Source organism: Cryptomeria japonica, chromosome 8 (assembly GCF_030272615.1).
Source record: "Cryptomeria japonica chromosome 8, Sugi_1.0, whole genome shotgun sequence".
In the NCBI taxonomy this organism is placed as follows: domain Eukaryota; kingdom Viridiplantae; phylum Streptophyta; class Pinopsida; order Cupressales; family Cupressaceae; genus Cryptomeria; species Cryptomeria japonica.
Genome location: NC_081412.1, coordinates 539,774,264 through 539,794,013, shown reverse-complemented (window position 1 = coordinate 539,794,013; position 19,750 = coordinate 539,774,264). Strand labels below are relative to the sequence as shown.

Sequence of the window (19,750 nt, the reverse complement as noted above, 5' to 3'; positions counted from 1 at the left end):
TCCCAAAAGCATTGGAAAAATCCAACTAGGAAATCATCAGGCCCTGACACTTTATCTGGATTCATTTGGAAGACTATTTCTTTCACAACTTCTTTTTTTACCTTTTTAAATAACTTTGATGTTTTCATCAAATTGTTTTTTAGGTATTTCTCCTAGGAATTCATCTATTGCATCCTTTTTAAAGGAACTTCTTTGTTTGGCATTCCTTCAAAAAATCTATTTGCCTCCATATTTACTTCCTCTAGGTTTGAGTCTTTGATCCATCCTCTCTAAAGATGTCTTCATACCTTCTTATTTCCTTTTTTTCTATTAAAATTCTGTGCATTTTTTTTGTGTTTCTATCTCATTCTCGAAGCTAGATCTCCCTACATTTTTTTCTCTAGAAACATTTTTCCCTTACCATGATTTCACATAAATCTTCTTTTAATGACTTTTCCTTTTCATATTCCTCTAATCCCATTCCTTTTTCAATAATTATTTTATTCAAATTTGTTAATTCTTTTTCTATTATGATTTTTTCATGGAAGATATTCTTGAACTAGTTTTTGTTCCATTCTTTTAGTTTCTCCTTGATATACTTTAATTTCTTGTTCCATTGATACATATATGTTTTATCTCTCTAATCAATCACATTCCATCATTTAGCAATCAAATCCTCCAAACTCGGGTCTCTTAGCCACGCAATTTTAAATTGAAAAGAGCTTAACGGGATGATGATCTGATCCAGTAAAAGGGGGCATAAACACTTCAAAAACCTGCAATTGACTATCCCAGTTGCCTACACTTAATAATCTATCTAGTCTTTCTTCCATCTTGGTGAAACCTCTCCTACAATTGGTCCATGTAGATGTTCCAATCAATGCCTACAAATCCTTGCGATTATTACTTTCAATGAAGTTTTAGAAGTCAGATTGAACGACAAACATTTTCCTTATACCACCCAATTTTTCCTAATTATTTCGAGTAGCATTAAAATACCTTGCTATCAAACCTTTTTTACCTATAAACTCTTCTATTTTATCTGTTAATAATGACTAAAGTTTCTTTTTCTACATCGTTTGTGTTGGGCCATAAATATTTATGATAAAAAAAATGATCATTTGTCTATAGCATCCTTCTTTTAAATATAATTCACTATTTTTTGTCTTCCACCATACTTCCATCCACCTTTATAGGGTTCCATATCACACCTATACCTCCCAAGGCTCCTTCTAATCCAAAAAAATGTCCTCTCCACTATTTCCAATTATTAAGTTTCTTTTCACTTTCCTCTTTTTTAAGCTTGGTCTCCCACAACAAATATATTTGTCTTTGATTGATAAAATTGGTGCTTAATCAAGAACCATTTATTAGGGATATTGATGCACCTAACATTCCACGTGATGATATTCATTGTGAACAGGGAAGGTTAAGCCCCTTCCCAAAGCTTCATGTTATTTGACCTTTCCTTTTTCAATCTACTAAGGAGGTTAGATATATCTTAGCTTTGCTTAAGTCTTTCCTCCTCATCTTTTTCTCTAAGATTGTAAGGCCCTAGTTCCTTGGTTGAATTTATTCCAACATTCTTTCCTCTATTCCCATTGCTTCTTGAAACCCCAATTATTCAAATTCTTCCTTTATCTCTTCTGTTCTAACATCTTTGAAATACTTAGAGTTCTCCTTACTCTCATTTTCTACTTGCAATTTGTTTTTGTCTTATTTTCTACAACTCTCTTTATCTCTCCCAATTAAGTTTCCAGTTTACTCCTCCACTCAGGTCTACCAAATATCATTATTCCTTCAGGTTATTAGCACCATTCTACTCTACTACATCTAGATTGTTTTCTTCTTCTGTTAGCAACACCTTAGATTCTTTAGGGTTCACACATGTTTCTTTATAACACTCATTCTCCTTTATTGATTATATTGTTGTATTTCCCTTATTCTCATGTCTCTAACTTCCTCCAAGTGATGTCAAAAAGTGTGTCTAAGCTCTTTTGTATCCTTAAGAAGAACAACCAATTCTATTTCTCTCTCTATTTTGATTGGTGGGAGTAGTCAATACATCAATTCTTTGATTCTTTCCCTTGAAGTATGATTTCTTTTCTTTCAAGGGCTTTCTACCCCATCTTTTCCATATAGTAAAGTTTCCTCCCTTTCTTTCTGGTTTAGATCCAAAGGGCTCATGCTTAGGCCTAAAGGGTTGATATGTTCTTGAATAGTTCCTGCTAATCTATTTGATTCCATGTCACTACCCTCACTTATCTCTAGGGCTCTTGATGTACCTTCTTGCATTTCCCCTCTTGATAAATATTGTTTTAGATGATTATTAATTAGAGGCCTCACTTTCTCCTTCCATCTTCTTCCCTCTAAGATAATCTCTAGCTCTTTATAAATCCCTATGTGCATATCAATTTCTACAGATATATTGGCCACATTGCATATTATACCATTCAAAAACTCCTCATCCACCCCTATCAAAGTAACTAGGGCATCCCCTATTTTGATAATTGCTAGTAAACACACCAAACTCAACCATTTGAATGACTTATTAATCTTGAATTTTATTGAATCAAAAATTGGACTCCAATTAATATTACTAAAACTGCTTCCTTTGAAAAAGTTGGGGCTTCCACATAATATTTCATGCTTTAGATTCATATTCAAACATTCTAACAAAAAGACATCATTCTGAAGGGGTTGTATACTTACCTTTGTTGGGTACATCTTTCTCTACCACTCTATTATCTCTTGTTTGTTTTCTCCTTCTCCACTCCATTTAACAAATAGTGCTAATTCCTTTAACTTGCATACTGCTAAGGCCCTAAGATCTGAAGGCATGACAAATAGCTTACTACTCGATTTTTTCTTTCTCCATATTCCATCCTTTTTTTGTTTCATGGTCCTTTTCTCTTCGATTTGGGGAGAAATTGTATCTCCCTTTCGATAATCTCTATTTTTAACAAAATGTCCCTCATAGCTTACTACCCAATTTTTTCTTTCTCCATATTCCATCCTTTTTTTGTTTCATGGTCCTTTTCTCTCCGATTTGGGGAGAAATTGTATCTCCCTTCTGATAATCTCTATTGTTAACAAAATTTCTCCTCTAGGGTTTGTCATTAATATATTTTCTTTGTACCTATTTTCTTCTAGGGTATCCTGAATATTTACCTTGGAATCTCCTCTTGATTTGAGAATAATAATCCTAGTAATTTGAGTGCAACCGGAAGCTTTGATGCCTCAACATCACCTTTCCACCAATAGGTATTTTGTTTTCTCTTGTTGCTTAGCAAGGCATCTTCTCATTACTTTCGCTAACCTAAAACAACTCATGCAATTCTCCAATTTTTCCTACCCCTTCTTTCCTCATATTTTCCCCAATCTTCTTATAATAGCCTTGGATGTTGCTCCATCCCACTCTTTGTTTTTTCCATTGCCATCCCCATTGTCTCTCTCTTTTCTCCAAGAAGACCATCATTCAAGAAGTTATTTTATTTTTTATTAAAAACCTCATTGAATTTTGCCCATTGCAATCCTTGGTGAAAGGGCATTCCCCTCCTTTTATAATCACCATTCTTTTCCAACCATAGCCCATCTGATCTAGGATATGACCCTCCCGACTGCAATATATAGCCTTGATGATATTATTTGAAGTTTTGTTCTCTTTGTTTCATTCTCAGAGCCTTGTTAACATTTGTCACTATATCATGTGTTAAGTCCTTTGAAGGACTCAAAATCTCACCACTGCTTTAAAACAATCATTATGAAAAAAATTAAAGCAAGGAATAAATTATTCAAAATAAAATATAAGAATAGGCTCAAATATTTTAAAATATAATAATGTTATGGAATGCATACATTATTAGATATAAAATTAACATTATATTTCTGGGAAAATACAAAATGTCTCATTAATTTTTATTTTAAAATATTAATAACATATTTGAGAAATATGAAATTACTCAATATTTTTTCATAAATAAAATTTATATTATATATTTCAATGAATATGATAGGGTTCTATGTTTGTTAATGATAATAATATTTTATATAAACACAAGAAAATGATACTAAATAACATTTTACATGTCTCTCTATGGATGCTACTAGCATAGATATCTTAAATACATCTACCTAAAAGACATCAAGAGACATTACTCTTGAGGCATCTATCTATTCCCAATAATCATTTAAATATAGCCATGTCAATACTAATATATCTTAGCATCTTTTTTATACATTTGTTTAAGATATCTATACTAGTGGTACTTAGTTTTAAATTTAATATTGATAAGTTTGTGTTAGGTGAACGGTTTCATTTATTAAATTATTTAAACAATTATTTGTTGAGTTAATATTTTTTTAATTTATTGTATCAAACTTTGGTACACTTAATTTAATTTAATGAGTATTATTTTAAAAAAATATATGGATGTTAACATGTTCATATAGATTTGAATTATGTTATTGATATGCAAAACTTTCTCACCTTAATGTCTTCAATCTACATCTAAAAGGAGTGTGTCTATGTTGAAAGGAAGCAAAGTTTCAAATAACGCTTCCAAAAGCTAAATCTAATAGGAGAGATGATGCAAACAATTTTTTACAAACCCTCTAATTGTTATAGATTAAATAAATAAATACAAATTTAGATTTAAACAAATAAACTCATAACACCATATTTACATGGGAAATCCCTTTTGAGAAAAAAATCCACCCTACAAAAACTAGAGCTTAATTGTATTATTGGCAATAACCAACAATTTCAATGCAATGTACAGAGCCAATGCTCTTGAAGAGTAGTTACAACAATAAAGAATTCTAGAGAAAATTCTAGTGCAAAATAACTTCTTAGAAAACATCCAACCTATCATACAAAATACTTTAAGAAGCCACATATTTATAGAGCTCAATAAATGAGTGGAAAGTGCCAATGGTTTGCAAAACCAAATCATATGCTCAAAGGATAAGTGGTATTAAAACCAAAAGTTGTCATTTTCATGACATATTGCAAATAGAAACTTTTCAAAGCACTAACTCATGACTCACGAACTCAAGAGTGAATTTAACCATAAGTACTGGCTGCCAAAAAATAACTCTCCATGTCTCTTCCACCGAACTAGTAATCATTGTAGTAAATAAAAGAAATTGTCATAGTCCCAACATAGCAACCTATGACACTAGTCCCCTAAATTTTAGGATTTCCAAAGTGGGTATGATAAATAAATAAAATAGTAAACATATTAGAACTCTAAGGTTGAGACACCTTAATCCTAGAATATGTATGAAAGTTGATTCTCCCTTGATTAAACCTCTATTACTAGGTCAACTAGAAAGAATCAAAGATGTGACATGGAAGTAGGAGTTCTCAATGTTTAGATGATTTTCAATGAATTAGAATTTATTCTTAAATATAACACCTTAGTATACAAGTAATTAATTTTCACATTTTAGTTGATCCATAATATTGAGTTAAAGTGATAGATCAAATTTTTTCATGTTGAAGCTATGAAAGTTTAATTCTATGGCTATATATATTGGCCATATATATTGGCCACAATAAAAGGAAGAATAGAATGAGGAATGGAATTAGTTTTTGAAGATGAATGACAATATAATGAGTTTAAGTTTATGTTAATTTTCAACTTGCATACTAGAATATGTTACTTGTACATTAATTATTAATCATACCAAATTCAAAAAATAATGAAAAAGAATGAAAATATACAATTTTCACTATTATAATTAACAGTCTAAGTATACCACAAAATTTATTGTATTGACATTAGTTTTCACTCATGTTTTACCAAATGTTAATAATCTGAATATGTAATGTAATTTTTTAATTCTTAATGACCTAAATACAATAATTATTAAAGTATTGAGTTACCACGAAAAAGACAACCATCTTTAAACATTTGACATCGTGCGTGCATTGCAAGGAAAAAAAATCAATATTATTTTACCTGATTAAATGTAGAAATATATTTTAAAAACACAGGCTGAGATATTTCTGCCATACAGACATTATTCGACATCATTTACAAACATATTTCTGCCACATACAATAAATAAAGAGAACACTAGGTCACCTCTGTTTAGAAGACGTGGACTCCCTCTCCTTTAGGTGGTCCGGAAGCCAAATGGTTAACCCCTGATTTCTTTGTCTCAGAATAGAAATCGGACATTTTCTCAAACTGTGACATTGTCTTAGATCTAATTGCGTTAAACATGGAAGTTCCCCAATGTTGGAAGGCAATTTTTCTAGCTTAAAGCAAGCCGATAAATTGGAATCTTTTAATGACCTAAGTTCTCCTATGCTGGAAGGCAAGGTTTTCAATTTCATGCAACAACTTAAATCTAAGTGTGTTAAAGAAGAAAGCTGCCCAAAGCTAACAGGCAATTCCTTCAGTTCCAGACAGTTGCACCTCAGCTCTGCTAAAGAGCTAAGTTCCCCAAAGCTAGAAGGCAATTCTTTAAGATCTTCTGACCGCAGGCTCAACCTCTTTAACTGACATAGTTGCCCAAAGCTAGAAGGCAAGGCTTCCAATTTCCAGCAGCTTTCCAAATTTAAAATCTGCAAAGACCTTAATTTCCCAAAGCTTGATGGAAGTTCTTTTAAGTTAACACACTCTGCTAGATTCAAATGTTTCAGAGAACTGAGGCCTCCAAAAGTCGGGGGCAATCCTTCCAGTTGCTTGCGACTTGTTAAGATCAACTCTTCTAAACAACTTAATTGGCCAAACGAGTTTGGCAGATTCTTCAAAGAAATGCCACCACAGATGCTCAATTTACATAATGAACGCAGTTCACATACCTGCTCAGGCACCTCCTGCATTTTATCCCATTCATCTAATATCATAACCTTGAGAGCAGTTAAGTGATCAAGCCGTTCGGGCAATCTCTGGAGAGTTTTCAGTTCTTCTAAATCCAATTCCTCCAAGGAAGAATTTTTTATGATGTTGGCAGGCATGGATTCCTGCAAATTTGCAGATTCCTGAGACTGTGCAGTGGCATTCATCACCCGTAGCCTCTTCGGTAACTGCATCCATATTGTGATTTCTGTAAGGAAATTGTTTCCCAATCTAAAGAAACAATTAAGCATCAAAAATAAAGAAGAAAGAAAAAACCGAGGAAGAACTTGCCCGATACAGAGTCACACCATCCTTGAAGACAGGGCCATGGAACACAGCCAATCTTTCAAGAGATTCTAAATTCACAGGCCATAAACCAGAGATGTCGCCACCTAGTCGGAGAAATCTCAGTTCTTTAAAATTGGGTGCTTTTTGGCCTGATCGTGAAACATTTATTTTGTTCCCCAAAGCCAGAACTCTCAACGATTTCTTCATTGAAAAAATGCGATTCTCATCAATTTCATACTCAGCTTCAGTCTCCTCCCTGCTAAGCCGAACTCCTTTAATTTGTTCGAGCCTCTGATAAGATATGGTATATCTCATTAATACTAGTACTACTCATTACATTTCTACTCTATATTAGTGTACACAAGCAAAGACTTACCTGATTCTCGCTGACAACATCGAGCCAGGATTGCATATCTGTAATTCTATTAGATTCAGACATACTCCACCCTTTTGCTCGGATGATATCATGAACAATCACGTTGCCTTCAACGGACGTCTTGAACAAAGCAGCCTCTTCCAGATGTGTGACCTCCTCAGCTCCAACAATGCACTCCACATCGTGGCGGCTCCAACTAACAAAGAAGCAGCAAATATCCAAGAACGCTTCTTGAGTAGACGCTTCCAACTCTTTATACACAGAAGTGACAAGACGTTTGCTCAGATTTTCTTCCTTGATATCCCCTCCTCGCTCCAAAGCTTCAAATATTTGGGTACATCTATCTACCATGTAGTTCTGCTTACGCAAGCGAGCACCAACAATCTCTAATACTAACGGAATCCCAGCACAAATCTGCAAGATTTTTTGCATGTCGTCTCTGTCTCCGCTATTATCTGGAGTGAAGTCTCCGAATAAAATTTTGCGTGCTTCCTCGTGGGGTAGAGTATCTACAATATGCTCACGACGTGCAAGGCCGGTGTCTTTGAGCATATCTGTTTCACCCAAATTTCGAGTTGTGATCACTATTCTGCTCCCCATCGGAAGGCCTGATAAGCGTTTTGGGAAAAGCTCTTTCAAGTCTTCTGCACGAAGAGCGTTGTCAATAAACAGAAACACTGGCTTGTTTCCTTGGGCTTGGAAAGCGCTCGTGAGATGATTCCGACCCTCTGCACTATTTCTCAATGTAACATTCCTGCCATAAGTATATACTGGGAAGGCATCTTTTAATATTTGCTGCTGCATACATTTTATGTCATTTCTCGAGCGGTCTTCTTGGATTTGAACTGCCGAATAGTTGTAACCTGTGAGATCTAAGTCCGCAATAAGAGCAATCGCGAGCGTGGTCTTTCCTATGCCCCCAAATCCATATATGACTACAGCTACTGTGGACTTCTTTTCTGTTTCCATATCCAGCAACTTCATTACTTGTTTCTTCTGCTCTTCGATGCCAACTGCCAATCAGCCCACAGAAAAAAATTACATTAATAGCAACACATGTAAATATGGTTATTTTTTTTTGCAAAAATGAAGGTTTATTTATATTTACCTGCATAATCTGGATAAATAGGCTTCCATGGGGAGAAGGCAAGAGCCTGCTGATGCTGTATTTCTATTACTACTCGCAATGTAAGATCCTGATACAGTTGATTTGTTTTCAATTGTAGACTACGCAATCTTTCGGAATCCACAGAAGCCTTCAATATCCTGCAATACGGATAATTGATTATAACACTAGCAGAATTCACATTAAATTCAAATATTTAACCATTTTAGATATTTTACCGGAAAAGTGTTCTCGACTTTAACTGAGAAGCGCACATCATGGATCCTTCAACAATCAATGTAGTCGCTTCATTCAATATTTTTTCTTCTTGTGGCATATCATATTTCAACTTTCTTATATGCCCAGCAAGCTTAACCATTTGTTTTAAGAGTTCTATGCATTCACTCCGGTTTTCAGATATTTGACCAATCTGTTCTAGCAAGAAAGCTACAACAGATAACCCTGCAACCACCCAATGCACCTTCCCCACAATTTGCAATATGTGTGCTAAAGCTTGTCTGTTTACTTCATCTCCCTGTAAATACAACCACAGTTAATTCCAGTTCCTCGCAAATAATTTCAACATGCCCTTAACTATTGTTAAATGCAGAAAAGTTAAAATTAGAATTACCTTCTCCAGTTGAATATGCTTATTCACAAATTCGAGGAATACAGACCCACTTTCGAGAAAGGAAGCCCATACTGATTTCGCTCTATCCTTGAGTGTATCCGAATAAGTTTCTGAACTAATGCTTCTCTGTAACGTCTTTTCTTGTTTAGACTGCATTTACAAACAGGACAACATTGAGTAAAACGCAAAAAGAAATGAAAATTTCAATGATTACGTTTGAAGCCGATTTCCATACTAACCCTGTTTAGGAGGGACTCCAAGATCTTGTCGATGAGATCGATCAAACAATCAACGTCGGCCACATTTTCTATGGTTTGAAAGATGCTGATACAGTTTTCCACCGTGGGCTGCGGCAAATCAGACGTCGGCGATGGCGGTGGCAGCTGACCGGGTGGCGGTTGAATAGGTGGCGGTTGCGGCTGAGCGGGCTGTTGTGAAGTTGATTGCTAAGGCTTAACGGGCGGGGTCGAGGCAGTGGTCGACTGCTTGGGGCAACAGGAGCCCATGGTAAATGCGACCGAGACGATATGATGTTCGAATGCTATGTATTGAGTGCTTTATAGGCTGGCTCTCTCTTTACTTGTATATATTTCACTTTGCTTACATATATGTTTTTTGTTTCCGGATGAAGTTATTCTTCGTCTTTTTCGATTCGTGATTCAGAACAGCCGTTGAAAGAAAATTGAGGAGCAGTTTGTTTGTCCTTCCGAGATGTTGTAAGCAAAACGGTTAACACTTAATGAATAAACGAATAATTTGGAGTCTAATAAACATGGAACGATTTAAATCACACACATTAAGCTTATATTTTTAGGCTTAAAAGTGTTAAACACAATAAGTTCAGAAGTGTTCAATGCTGTGTTGACTGACATTTTCTAGGCTTAATATGTTGCTTAATGTGTGTGATCACACTGAGAATACACTTCTAAGCTTAAAAGTGTTAAACGCTCAGAGTTGACTAACATTCTCTAGGCTTAATATGTTGCTTAGTGTGTGTCGTTCAAGACTGGCTGGTTAATAAACAAAACATTGAATAACCTTAGTTTCATTCATCTAATGAAATATTGGAAGGAATTTTTAATGCACCATTTGATATTTCACGGCCATACATGCAAATAATTAAGTAATAATACTATTAATCAAAAAAATGCAAAATTTTGAAAATATGAAGAAGTAGATCAAGTCATAGATGCATCTTGGTACAAATATGATATTAGATATTTTTGATCTCAATATAATGCAAAATCTTCTAAATATGAAGAAGTAGATCAAGGTCATAGATACACCTTGCACGTCCTAAATAAACCCTTGACCTAAAAAGACGAACTTGAATCTTGTATAGAAAGCTTCATTGTGATGAATATAGTTGGGTGATTATACAACTCCATTACATGTATCTATTTCTTCACTATATCATCACTCGCTTACATAGTAAGTTTCTTGTGGGATTTTTATTTTGTTTTCCTTTTATGACATTGTAGGTTGATCTAACTACATTTTCTTCACTTTTAGTTAATATTATTGAACCTTTTTTTTAATGCTTTTGTACATTTTTGTTCCATCTTAACATCCTTAATCTAAAACTTTTCATCTTGTAAAGGTGTGGTTGCAATAGATGAGTCTATTCTTGTGTAATATCCTAAAATTTATCTATTTTTTCTTGCTCATTTATTCTTTTTTGAACAAGGAGTCTTGCATCTTTTTGGCTTATTTATTTGACTTTTCTTTCTTCTTCTAAAACATCTTTGTAGCTTCATTCTTATTCTTTTTTATTTGTACATTTTTACCAACAACAAAACCTCTTAACTTTGAGATCCTTTCGAAAGGTGGGAAGAATCTTTGTATTGCTCTAAAAAGTGTTATATTTGGTTCATATGAATGTGATTTACCTATGAGGTCTTGGGATCTATAGCCTCCAAATGAATGTGATCTAACTTCAACAAAATCACATCATTCTTTAATTTATTTACAATGTTGAAGTTAATTCTTTGACATTAAAAATCTAGGTGTTCAATAAATAGTACTTGGCATGTCACTATTGATGTAATTACATTAACAATCAAATGTTTTGTCAAATATGATTGACTGTTATTCTATCAAGACAATAAAAACTAAGATTCTTTTATTAAAATAAAAACTATAACTCAAATTTTAAAATTGAAAGAAATATACACTAAATTATTGACATTTTTACATTAAGAATCTTATTGCATATATATATATATTAAATAATCAAAATTACCATAAATTAGTAAGAGAATCTAAAGATGTTTTTGAATGAGATATAAACAAACATACATAGATAATCATATCAATCAAACAATATGTTACTAATAACAAAAGACCATAAACAATCAAACTATTCTCAATCCATCTTTAAGATGTCAAAATTTTATATTCGATAAGAACCGATCCCTTAAAACATTATTTTTTAATAAAATATTATTACAGTTGCTGAGTATTGAGGCATCTTGTGGCCCTACTACCTCGAGTGACGGTGTCTTTTGGTGAGCTTGTGTGGTGTGAAATCAAGAATTTTAGGATGCCTGCACTCTTCCACACCATTCGATTAGCATTCCACGTCAGTTTAGAAGATATTACATTCCTTTTGTCTGCTTCCATTCATCTTTTCGCAAGAGTTTATTCCATTGTTCATTGAAGTGCTGCTGTCATTTGTTCCTGCACAAATTTAATATTTAATTGTATCAAGCATAATAAAAGCTTACTAACAGCTGGTCATGCCTGCGCATTTTAACACAATTTTATTAAATCGTCTCTTTTTTCATAAAGTTATTTCCTGTCATCTCTCTTTAATCATTGATGCGCGTTCAACGAGGGAATCGGGACCCCTCCCATGCAAAAGGAAAACCATATTCATCTCCTTGTCATTTCATATCATATCATGAAAGGAAACCTATGTTACCAAGCAAAGAATGGAGGGACGGGAGAATCAAACGTATCAATTGTTTACTTCTTATCCTTTTCAACAACAATGTATTACGTTTTTCTAAATAATTTTACTAAAATATTGTACGAAAGCGTACAAAATCTTTTAAATATGAAATTATCCTTAGGCTTTCTGTCTACTAAGGAATCGTGTGGACCTTTCTATGGTTAAACTTCGCTTATTTAAGGAATGTCTGTGTTTCTTTCACGCACATTTTATCAATTTCAGAAGATATATATGACTCTGATTCCTTCCATGTGCTTCTATTCATCTTTTTCACAAGGGTTTTCTCTTTATCTTTCTCTTTATCTATCTTTAATCTTTGATGCGCTTTAAACCAGGAGAGTAGAAATATAAGAAAACTAAAGAGCAAGTACAAAATTTAGCATCATATTTAGATTAAAGTTTATATCTATAGACTTCAGTCAAATCAATATTTATTGTAAATTTCTTACATAGTTATGAAAGTAACCAAAAAAGGTAACCAAAAAGAATTTCAATGTTCCAAATCATTCATTTGTCTAATCATATTTTTCTTATATATTTCATAATATTTCATAAGTAGCTATATGTCATAGTATATTTGAATTGAATTTCTAGATAAGTACCTTTTATTCATGTAGTTTACAATTAAGAGTTGGTTTAAGAAAGATAACTCTTTTTTTTAAAAAAAAAATTGTAAGCAAAATGTAGCTATAAAATATAATCTTATAAGCAATAAATTCGGAAAACAACAAATTAATACAGTTAGAAAGTTCTACCTATATAGTGAGTGATATGACTTACTATTGTGTGACATATCTGTAGAATTAGTGAAATCCATAGGAAGAAAGGAATTGGAGGAGACGAAAAAATGCTACATTTAATTATATATAATAACAAGATAAGAACGGTAAGAATATAAATTTTGTTAAGAAATAACATGAACAATGGACTACAAAATAAGCATGTAGAATATCTAAAATTATAAGGTGTGGAAAATTATGTGGCCTAGAAAAGGTCTCAAGGTATAAGATTTTCCCTAACATGGTAAATATTGAATAGTTGTACAATTCTTAATAAACAAGAAAAAATGTGTATGTCTATAAAGCTTTGGAATGAGCATATACCTCAAATTTGGCATCCAAGAGTGTTTGGATGTACAATAGGTGAGAGCAATATAATAGATCCCTACAATTAATATAGTTCATAAATGATGTTGAATGGGAAAGGACACGATTCACTTGATATAGAACAAGTAATACAATGATGTCGTAAAATCTGGTGTTGCGTGTACCAATGGGAGACCTTGCATGCATCATCCCAAGAGGAAAAACAAAGTGTTAAGGGGGGCAGGGGGCAAACACAGAGACCTAGGAAAATAACAACCTCCTTCAAAGTGCACCAAAGATTGTCGCAGTAGTTAATTATGGTTAATGTTTCATTTATTATTCTTAATAATATTTAAGGATTAACTTTCATATATTTCACGAACTGGATCATGCATTTAAAAATCCAATACACATTTGGATTTATTGACATAATTGAAGTATTTATTATTGAATAATTGTGTTGCATCAAAATCTAAGAAAATATCTCCATGACTTTCTATTATAAATATCGAAGAAAACTAAAGAATAAGCATCAAATTTAACAAATATAATTTTTTACACTAAATTTTATATCAACAAATTTAGGTCAAATCAATATTTGTGTAGATTGCTTGGATAAGTTTAAAAGTAAATCATAATTAATTTAAATCTTCCAAACCATATTTTTGATCAATCATATTTTTCCTATATATTGATGAATCAATTGTAATCATATGTCATACTATATTTGAATCAAAATCCTTGATAAGTATTGTTATTCATGTAATTTACAATTAAGTGTTGATTTAGGAGTAATATCTCAGTTTTAGTTTTATAAGTGTAAAGTAGGTACAAAATACAATCTTATTAGATAGAATTTTGAAAAATACAAATTAGTAGGGTTAGAAAGTTTAAGTCTATGGAGAGTGATAGTAGTGATATGGGTTGGAAAGTTTTGTTGGATATTGGTATGAGTTTTATCTAGATATGGTGGCAATTTGCATAGAAAACCTATCACTATTTAAAAATTTTACATACAAACTTTAGTGGTGGTAAGTGCCCCTAGAATTGATGAAATACATAGGAGGAAAGAAATCAAGGGAGAGGGAAAATTGTACACTAAAGTAAATATAATATGAAGATAAGTATGTCGGAATATAAATCATGTAGAGAAATAGCATGAACAATAAACTATGTAATAATCATGTAAAATACCAAAAATATAAGTTTTGAAATGTCAAATGGTCTGGAAGCTATAACAATTATCTTAATATGGGTAAAAGAAGAATGGTGATATAGTCCTTAATGACCAAGAAAATTTGTGAATGTATATAAAGCTCTAGGGTGGGCATATGCCTCTAATTTAGGATCCAAGAGTTTTAGGACACAATAGATGTGAGAAATATAATAGATCCCTAGTGGTAATATAGATCTTAAATGACGTTGAAGGGGAAAATACATGAATCAAGTAAGACATTGATGTCATAAAAAATAGTGGGTAGGGAAAGATGCTCCATGTGAATGTATGAAAATGTGAATCAAAATAATGAAAACAATGCAATGCAAGATCCAAACTCACGATCCACATGCTCGCGAAATGAAGCTTAACATTTATGCACAAATCAAGTGATAAGAAATAATATTAACATAAAGATCAAGTAAGAGATTCTATCGTTACTTGAGATTTTCTTGAATGCTTGATGTATATTTTCTTTTAGATTTTGTAGGATAACTTTGATATCAACATGATAGTATGAAGGTTTGATGATTGATAATGAATAATTGATAGTGATAGTACTAGCTCTTCATAATGATAATGATTGATAATTTGAAAGTAGTATAATTACTAAAAAGTGCTAGCCAGGGAAAATGAGTAAGTGAAGCTCTTATTCCTATGGCTCACATATTATTTGATTAATGGTGGGTATTAAACAAAAAGATCAATAAATAAGAATATTTTTGAAAGGGTAGGACCAATAATGCACATGGATTGATGAGGTGGAAGTATAAGGTAAGATGTAAATGCATAGACAAAATAAATAAAATATTTACTTTATTAATTTGAGGTGGGAAATTAAATAAACTTATTTGAAATTTATTTAATTTTGGAAGAAGTGTTAGCTAATTAAATAAGTTTCAATAATTACTTATTGGAGAATATTAATTACATGATAAAATTATTTAATTAATATTGAGATAAAAATAGTGAAATTAGTTAGATAAAATATTTAATTAATAATGGATAGAAAAGGGTAATCAAATTATAATGTAACTAAAAAAAAATTAATTATTAGAGGAAAATTAATTCAATTTAATAATTAATTAAATATTTAATTAACATAGATACATGAAAAACGATAAGAATGGCACAATGAAACATGTATAGTCAAATTTAGACTACTTTTTGCCCCTCTTTGAGATTATGCCTTTTTTATGACATTGTTTCAAAGAAAAAATAATGGGCAATATACCTTATTTATAGAGCAGATGTAAGATTGATACCCCCTGAGGAGATTGGTGAGAAAACAAGGTTGAAGGAAAATTTCATGATAGGAAATATATGCTAAGAAAAGAAAAAATGGAAAGGAAATAGGCACATTTAAAGTTCAAATGAGGCCACTAATGATTTAGATTAGTGACAAATCAAAAATTGTAAAAACTAATTTTATTTATTATTTTCTACATTTCAAAAATTACATTTTTAGAGGTCTAAAATGTTGAATTTGGGATCGAAACAAGCATCAAATTTTTATAACCATTTTTAGAGGTAGGGTTTAGAGAGACAAAAACTAGATCTCTTTGAGATGTTTTTGATGATGTAAAGAAGTTTTATTTTCAAACATTAGGCTAGGAGTAATGACCCCATCAAATTGGGGTAAGAAAATGCATTAGTTATTGGAGAATTTTAGTTTGAAGTTAGATGACCAAGGTAGAGAAAAGACAAAACTAATATGTGAATGAGAAGGATGCAATTGAAAATATGAACTACACACTTAGGAGACCATGGCATCAACAAGATGCATATAATGTTCATCAGGCATAAAACTACAGTAATGTTGTAGTACACCAATTTGACTTTGTAAAAAACCATGTGAATGACATAGTGCACCCAATCAAGTGATGAAAAGTGCTACATGCAAGGTCTAGAGCTATGTCACACAATTGACATGATGCATCATACTAACTGCACAAAGTATCACGTCATGCATGTACCACACAATCAATGTAAAATATTGTGTCATCAGTGGAAAGTACGACATAGATGATGTAAGGTGTCATGTGACTAGCATAATGAATAATACAAACAACATAGAGTAGGTACACATATGGCACAAAGTGTTGCATGGGCAATGGAAAGCATTGCAAACAACAATGTCAAATAAAAATGTGCTATCAAAGTAATTTTAGGACAATTATCTAATTATGTATTAGTTAGGGGTAAGTGCATGAAGATGGGGCACCAAAAAGGGGTCTTAAGATGCTACTCTTTTTCTGAAATCAGCAAAGTCTAAACTTCAATGAGAAATTGAAGATAGGTACACTTAAAATTTGAAGATGCAATAAGATAAAGAGTTGAAATGCTCTGAATATAATTTTTCAATTACTAAATTTTTTTTAAATGGTGGAGACTAAGGTTTTTTTTTTGGATTAAATATAATAAATCAACCTTACAACATCAATATATCAGTTCAAGAATTTGTCAAATAGGGGACGAACAAAGCCCCATAGAAGGATGGAACAACATCAACCAAATCAGATTTGGAACGAGCCAAATAGAGGACGAACAAAACCCAAAGAGAGATGGAATAACAATAGAACACCTAGCAGATAGGTAGCCAAATGAGACAAAATAGAACATAACCCCATATCTAATCAAATGCAATGTCTGAATCAAGCAAACTATTGTTCCTAGCCAAGGGAATCCAAGCAGTCCAACCACGGTCATCGTCCATCCATACTTCAACCATTCCATTAATAATCCGATCTATATAGGGATGATCTATAAAGGGTTTCAAGAAATGGCACCACATTAATTGGTACTATTTTTATCAAAAAAACATAACATAGCATCAAATGTGGTCGCACTAAAATGTTAACATTTTTTTAAAATTTTGAAAATCTCTCTAGTCAGAAACTAATTAAGACCATGTATTTTATGCCAATTTTCCTGACTAAATTTTTTATGGATAAATGACTTTTTACAAATTTCTAGAGTGGACACATCCTAAGAAATAGAAATTTGAGCATTGTCCCCCTTAAAATTTGTGAAAATTAATCAAAAATCAAATTTTCTTTTCTTTGAAATTATGTAGAATGGAGTCTAGTTTCTAAAAATGTAATTTGTTTCAAAATTCGATGAACAAATTTAGAAGATATATACGACTCACATTCCTTTTATCTACTTCCATTGATCTTTTCGCAACAGTTGAGTCCATTGTTCTTTGAAGTGGTGCTGTCATTTGTTCTTGCACAGTTGGGAAGTTGGTAAATTTAATATTTAATTGCATCAAGCATAATAAAATCTTACTAACAACTGGTCATGCCTGCGCTTTTTAACACAATTTTATTAACTCCTCTTTTTTTCATAAAGTTATTTCCTGTCATCTTTCTTTGATCATTGATGCGTGTTAAATGAGGGAATCAGGAAAACCATACTTATCTCCTTGTCATTTCTTATTATATCATGAAAGGAAACTTATGTTACCAAGCAAAGAATGGAGGGACAGGAGAACCCCATTATCATACTCTGCACAATGCTAATCAAACGCATCAATTATTTAATTCTTATCCTTTTCAAAGACAATGTATTACATTCTTCTCAACAGTTTTCCCAAATTATTGTAGGAAAGCGAACAAAATCTTTTAATATGAAATTTTCCTTAAGCTTTCTATCTACCAAGGAATCATGTGGACCTTTTATATGCACAAGTACTGACTTTGTATGGCTAAACTCGATTTATTTAAGGAATGTCTACATTTCTTTCATGCCTATTTTATCAATTTCAGAAGACATATATGACTCTGATTCCTTCCATGTGCTTCTATTCATCTTTTTTCACAAGTATTTTCTCTTTATCTTTCTTTACTCTTTGATGCACTTTAAACCAGGAAAGTAGAAATATAATCGACACCCCTCCCACAGAAATGAAAAACCATACTCATTTGCGTGACATTTCATATCATATTTAATGAAATTCATTATGTGAAACAAAGAATCCAAGGTACAAAATCTTTTTCGATCCAAGACACATCTTAGTTTATTCTTATTTTCCGGGTTCACTCATGATTGTTAGTTTATCATTTGTTCGTTAGATTTAGATTTATGAATTGTAAGAATAATTCAAAATTTTATGTCTTTAAGATAAACATAGGTTTGATAGATCTTTTTATTTAATTATTATGTATTGATTCTAATTATGATTAATGTTTTACTTGTTATTTTTTAATTGTATTTTAATTTATTTTTAAAAGATTTAAAATATTTGTTCATTTAATCAAAGTATTTATTATCGAATTAATTTTAGGAGTCATATGTTGATTTCTTATTATATTTATGTCTTTAAAAGTCATTACATTGGTACCTTGGGGGGTTTAACCCAAAAAGATTATGCTCTTCTTTTAAAATTCCTCAAAAAATGTTCTTAAAAAATATGTATCAAACACAACAAATTCTAAGCATCTAAGAAAACTAAAGAACAAGTATCAAATTCAACAAATATCATATTTAGACTAAAGTTTATATCTACAAATTTTGGTCAAATCCATATTTATGTAAATTTCTTACATAATTCAGAAAGTAACTACAATGAATTTAAATGTTTCAAAGCATTCATTTGATCAATCATATTTTTCCTATATATTAGTGAGTCGCATGTACCTATATGCAATGTATATTCAAATCAAATTTCTACATAAGTACCTTTTATTTATGTAATTTACAACTAAGAGTTGATTTAGGAAAGATAACTTTTTTTTTTTACTTTTATAAATGAAAGGTAGGTACAAAACATAATCTTATATGCTATAAATTTGAAAAACAACAAATTACTATTGTTAGAATTTTTTACCTATATGGTGAGTGATATGGCTTACTTCGTGTGACATATCGGTATGAATTTTATCTAGATATACTGGTGATTCACTATGGAGCACCTAACACTATTTGAAAACATGACATCAGGATCTAGGAATGGTAGGTACCCCCCAAATCGGTGAAATCCATAGAAGGAAAGGAGTTGAAGGAGACGGAAAATGCTACATTTAATTATATATAATAACAATACAAGAATGTCATAATATAAAAAATGTGTTGGTGTAAATAATTATTCATCATGGATATTATTACACCTTACTTAAGTTTACTTAGGTACATGCATTTCATAGTAGTTTGGGTATGAGACACTTGGGTGTTTGTGCCACATTGGGATAGTGTGTGTAGGAGAATTTCCACCTTTTATGGTTTGATCTTGTTGTTACACTCCACATTCAGTGGGTGATCC

The 19,750-nt window shown here is 31.9% G+C and overlaps 2 protein-coding genes across 2 annotated transcripts in view; both read right to left on the bottom strand.

Moving 5' to 3' along the window:
• Positions 1 to 6,067: 6,067 nt before the first annotated feature.
• Positions 6,068 to 7,436, bottom strand: LOC131857778 (disease resistance protein RPV1-like). The gene is made up of 2 exons (XM_059210498.1): positions 7,125 to 7,436; positions 6,068 to 7,021 (listed from the first exon to the last, which is right to left on the bottom strand). The coding sequence occupies exons 1-2, from the start codon at positions 7,434 to 7,436 to the stop codon at positions 6,068 to 6,070; spliced, it is 1,266 nt and encodes a 421-aa protein (XP_059066481.1).
• Positions 7,437 to 7,439: 3 nt separating this feature from the next.
• Positions 7,440 to 19,750, bottom strand: part of LOC131051822 (uncharacterized) — a 64,288-nt gene continuing 51,977 nt past the window's right edge. The window contains exons 5-9 of the mRNA XM_059210497.1: positions 9,473 to 9,661; positions 9,234 to 9,383; positions 8,842 to 9,137; positions 8,606 to 8,763; positions 7,440 to 8,510 (exon numbers count right to left, since the gene is read on the bottom strand). Coding sequence (XP_059066480.1) covers positions 7,468 to 8,510; positions 8,606 to 8,763; positions 8,842 to 9,137; positions 9,234 to 9,383; positions 9,473 to 9,661 — 1,836 coding nt within the window. The 3' untranslated portion in view covers positions 7,440 to 7,467. The remainder of the gene's footprint in view (positions 8,511 to 8,605; positions 8,764 to 8,841; positions 9,138 to 9,233; positions 9,384 to 9,472; positions 9,662 to 19,750) is intronic.